Raw genomic sequence first — 5,229 nt, forward strand, 5'->3', positions numbered from 1 at the left:
CAAGTGCTTTACACATGTGTGGAGTGGTAGACGATTGTGGGTAGCAGGAAGGAACGTTTCCAAGATACACTGAAAATAGAAACAATATACATAATAAAACTATAAACGCCTGTATGTAAAAATGTTGGATGCAGCTTCTTTACTGGAGAACTGAAATATATCCATATTTTTTATTCAGGCACTATGCAAGTGTTAAGTATTTCCCTATCCATACATGTCGGATCATATTTTGCTTCTGCAAAACCCATTTGACACCCGACGGACAATTCGAAGACGAAACCTTTTCCCACTCTTAATCGTGTGACGCGTAATAAGGGGCACTTTTTTGCATTATTTTGACACTCAGATTACGTAATGTTTTGTGCCGCGCAGAGAGTCGGTTGAAGGGTACCGCTTAGTCTAGACGCTACATTGTGTCAGCTACAGCATGTGGCACGTTGAACCGATTATGCCAGTGCATAGCCTCCTATATACTAGTATATAGGAGGCTATGGCCAGTGGTACAGGCGGACTGGCTGCAGCTCCGGCACTTCGTAGCACGCAGAATATACGGTAGTGTGTGCCCCCTTGTGGGGCCTGGGGCGCGTTCCCGGACACTGCGCGAGCTCGCGACCTCGCGTCGAGCGTCCCCGTTGCCCCAGCAACAAGAGCACCACGTGGTACGCTTCGCGAGCATGCTCAGATAACCCCGTTCCTGCACCAGCTTCGCGAGCTCGCGCTGGGAGAACGTTGTTGTTTCCTGAGAGGAGGAACAACAACGCAAAGCTCCTCGGTGTTCGCGTCGAAAATGGCGGACCTCTACTTCATTTTAGAAGATGAAGGTGTTGTGGAGGAAGAGCCGGTGCGCACATTCAACAGTTGCCGAGATGCTTTCTCTTCAATGTCAGATGACGAATTCGTGGCTACCTTCCGTCTGCCCAAGGAGGCGGTCAGAGAAGTATGCGAAGCTGTTCGGGAGGATCTGCAACGCAGTTAGTATAGGAGCGGGAATCCGAAATTCTGCATGATACGCGGTCATCGTTTTTTAACCAAATAATGCATTTCAGCTCGGCAGTCGCATCGTACGACGTTGACCGTGGAACGGAGGGTGCTAATAGCTCTTCACTTCTATGCCACTGGAGCCTTTCTGGGGAACCTTGCGAGAGAAGACACCATCGCCTGCAGCAAACACGCGGTATCAGAGGCTATTCACAAGGTCACCGAGGCCATCTTGAAGAACCTCGCACCGAAGTACCTGCGATTCCCCACCACGCCCGATGAGAAGCTACAAGTGAAGCGTGGCTTCTACGAACTGGCCGGCTTCCCAGGCTGTGTTGGTATGTTAACATTATCGTGTATGTGTATGTTCGCTGTGCAGAACAACCTATTTTGTATTAGTCATGCTTTGTATTCATTGTGCATTTGTAACTAGATTTGTTACGTAACGAATATACAATAATGTGTACATTATAACCTATAAATGCACCATTGACTGGGTATAAAGTTTGTTCATCATGTATGTCAGTGCATGTTTCAGGCCACTAATTCTGAAGAGTGGGCTTTGTTGTGAACTGATGCGTGGTCATGGGTTAATTGATCTTATTAACAAAGCAGGGGTGCTCTCTCCCACAGTGTGTAATTTTGTGCAATACTTGCAGGGGCTATCGACGGTACACAGATTGCAATTATGCAGCCAAGCCTCTCTGATCCGCGGTTTGTTGATGGTAATTACTATTGCCATAAAGGCTATCACTCCATCAACGTCCTGATGGTACGTGCATATTTATTTAATATTCCAATGCAATGCCAGCCACAATTTAATGACACTTCCCAGTAATATTCCATAATATCTCTCGATATGTCGCATTCAGCAGGAGCGTGTGCAAGTCAAGCGACACTGAACAAGGCTATATTTAAAGGGGGGATATATTTATTCGACAAAAAGGAAAACAAAAACGGGGGAAAGGTCAGCCAAACGGGACGTCAGCTTGCTATTCCGGAAAGAAAGAAATAAGAAATAATTAAAAAGAAAAGGAATTAGGGAATAAAGGATAAACTAACAAAGGATGAAAGGAAGGATGAAACATATTTAAAGGGGTATTTTCACAAACATTGTGTGAACCGAACCACTACAGTGCTGGTACTGCTGGGTGCAGATTTGAGAACATTTTGGTGCTTCAACTTTTTTGCAACAGACATTTTTCAGCTGAATCCATTATTACAGAGGCACAATTATTTATTGTCCCATGCCCCATGTGTAGTAATGAGTAGTATTCTTGCCTTTTAAGTACCAAGGATACATATCACGACAGTTAATACCACCAATCTTCTTCCTGTCAGGTTTGTGACGCCTTGAGGCGGATCCTTTTTGTGAACGCAAGGTTCCCCGGATCATGCCACGATGCATCTGTATGGGGAGCCTGCAATCTGCACCAAGCAGCTGCCACTGTATTCGAAGATGGAGAGTGGCTACTTGGTATGAGATGCTTGTGCTTCGATTCTGCACAACAACACAGCTTTGCATATCGAGATCTGGATACTTCAAATACTGAAAAAGACTCCAACATGTATTAGCCAAGGCGGGGACGACAAACGCATGTAATGGTAGCATATCTGACCAGAAATCAGAAGATCAAGGTTTGAAACCTAGCAGCAGCACATTTTTCCTGAGTTCCTTATTTCGAAAATGATTTGTTTGTAACTGGCTGAGAAGCATACCATGCCCAGTAATTCTTACTCACTGCACCAGTGCCATGAAATGATTCATTTTTATTCCATGCATTACTCATTTATTTCCGGCATTGGGAGCTGTATGGTTAAACATTGTCAAAAACGAATATAGTGCACAGATCATGGGTCTAAACGTACATTTTTAGAATAATGAATTTGACTACAAAACTATTTACAGGTGACAGCGCGTACCCGCTCCAACCCTGGCTCATGACACCAGTTCGTTCTCCCTCAACACCCGAGGAACAGCGTTTTAACAGTGCACACAGAAGGACCCGTGTGCGCATTGAGCACTGCTTTGGGGTACTGAAGATGCGATTTCGGTGCCTCCAGAGGTACCGCACATTGCACTTCGCTCCGAATCGGTGCTGCAAGATCATCAACGCCTGCGCCGTCCTCCATAACATGTGCTTAGTGTACAACACTGTTGAGCCTCTGGATGACGCTGGTGAGGAACGGGCGGAAGGTGGTGCCACAGCGGACCCGGAGGAGGCTGGAGCAGAGGACTATGAGCCTGACCCTGTGTCCGTGACAAATCGTGCATCACAACTCAGAAGCCAGCTCATCAGACAGTGTTTCAGATAACGCACCTCACTGGTTGGAACCTGCCCTCTCCTTCTCCAGAAGGAGAGCAAAGTATGAACTCATAGGAGAGAACAGCTGTAAATAAGATACACTAACTGTATACACAATTTTAACTATACTCAAGCCCTGTAAAGTTTTCATTCGTCCGCTATAGACACTAGGCACACTTGTGCCTGGTTAATATGGACTACTCGAATTATCAACGATTTTTCTGAGGTGCAAACATTGTTAATGCATTTACTCCTCATTAATATGGAAACTCGCTTTTCAGACAGCTTCGTTATGATGATTGACAAGTTTCAACACCAGGGGCAATACTCTACCCCATGAACAGTAGAACAAAGTAAAAACCCTATGTAATTCATGTATTTTTGGCTCGTTATTATGGATGGTATCAGTATGAAGGAAGGAGACATTGAATAACTCTCTCTCCATATTAAACAGGAGAACTTCTGAAAATAGTACAGTAGATGTGGTGTCTTGTGCAAAGGAAAGCTATGCCCGTTCTTTCACATTGATTGTCTTTGTGAGGTCGTAAGAACTCTGAGGGAAAAATCTTGGGAGCGTACCATGACAGATATCCTTCCCCTGTAATGTCAAGCTTAAACTGTTCCATTGATTTCTGTTACTTTCTTAGTACTCGATAATAGGGACTATTCGCTTTATGGAAAATTTTGACAGAGACTGAAGGAGTCCATATTAATAAGACACAACTGTGTACCAGCAACAATTTCATTGCATGTTTAGTATTGTACAGCACAGTGTAGAGCTATCATTACTCAAGAAATTGTATACATGTTTGTGACTACAGAACTGTTGTGTTAAGTGGACTATAACCTAAATGTAAATAAATCATAGCTCGGTTTTCTACCACTGTCCCCTGTGTGTGTCGTTGCATTTACTGCTTTCCCTTTACCTCACAGAGTCTGTTTAGTGAGTCCGTCGTCTTCTTCTGTTCATCGACGAGCTTCCGCTGCTGCTCAATCAGCTGCGCCTGCTTCTCCAGCAGTTGAGCAGTTACGGAAGGGGGCACTCGCCTCCTCCTTCGTCGGCAAGGAGCCCTTGTGCTGCTTCGGGCCGTGCTTTGCTGTGCAGGTGTTATTCCTACTTGTAATACCTGTTACCCAAAAAATCATAGCCTCGTGTACTTGCTGAAAGACAGTCATCAGCAGGAAAACACTACCGTTCCAGTTGACTCCTCGGTTCGATGAGGACCTGTTGAGGTGGAGGGAACCGGCTCTGTCTCATTCTGAAAATGTGCAACTGATATCAGCATGTTGAGGTGTGCTGCATTCACGGATAGTTTATCTTTTGCACTTCCTTCATACTCATGTTAGGCTAGGACCACAGCAGGTTACGTACGACTGAGACGGGCAGCATCACTTCCATCAGACCAGTCTCGATGGACATCTCCACCGCCCCTGGTAGGCCGGCCGTTGTGTCACAGCCCACGAGATCCATGACACGCTGGTCCAGCCCAGACAGGTGTGATGAAATATCCACCGGGGTCGGCCCCACGTCAGTGACAACGTAGCCACTTCCTCCCCCTGTGGCCTGCATCTTCCGAGTCATTTCCCGGGCACGGCTCCGCACCCTGTGGCGCCAGTCTTTCCACAGTTGCTGCCACCCCTTGCCATTTTTGTTGAACGCTCCAACAGCATTCAGGGTGGCAGCAATTGTGTCCGATTTTCCTCTGCGTTGAGCTGCTGTCTCACCCTCGAGGAATGTCCTGTTGTTAGACAATTCGGGCGACTCCTCGAGCAGTGACAGCAGCAGCAGTCTTTGGCTTTCGCTTGCCATGTCTGTAATGTGAGAGGAAGAAGGAAAAATAAGATTCCCATTAACAGCCACACTTTTTGAACAACTGCTCTATTTATAATTGGAAGTACAGTAAAACAAAGTTTTCCCTGCTACCTTGTGCAGAATGATGTGCAT

General features: G+C 45.9%; 1 protein-coding gene across 1 annotated transcript; it reads left to right on the forward strand.

The window, feature by feature from the left end:
* Window positions 1-787: 787 nt before the first annotated feature.
* LOC135376018 (putative nuclease HARBI1) lies at window positions 788-3,294 on the forward strand. The gene is made up of 5 exons (XM_064608632.1): window positions 788-971; window positions 1,047-1,316; window positions 1,638-1,750; window positions 2,320-2,455; window positions 2,888-3,294. The coding sequence occupies exons 1-5, from the start codon at window positions 788-790 to the stop codon at window positions 3,292-3,294; spliced, it is 1,110 nt and encodes a 369-aa protein (XP_064464702.1).
* The last annotated feature ends 1,935 nt before the right edge of the window (window positions 3,295-5,229 follow it).

The sequence above is a fragment of the Ornithodoros turicata genome, unplaced genomic scaffold (assembly GCF_037126465.1).
Source record: "Ornithodoros turicata isolate Travis unplaced genomic scaffold, ASM3712646v1 ctg00000969.1, whole genome shotgun sequence".
NCBI classification, from domain to species: Eukaryota; Metazoa; Arthropoda; class Arachnida; order Ixodida; family Argasidae; genus Ornithodoros; species Ornithodoros turicata.

Coding starts and splice junctions, on each gene's coding strand:
- LOC135376018 (XM_064608632.1), top strand. CDS start 788: ATGGCGGACCTCTACTTCATTTTAGAAGATGAAGGTGTTGTGGAGGAA. Junction 1,317..1,637: donor CGGCTTCCCAGGCTGTGTTG/GTATGTTAACAT, acceptor CAATACTTGCAG/GGGCTATCGACGGTACACAG. Junction 2,456..2,887: donor AGATGGAGAGTGGCTACTTG/GTATGAGATGCT, acceptor AACTATTTACAG/GTGACAGCGCGTACCCGCTC.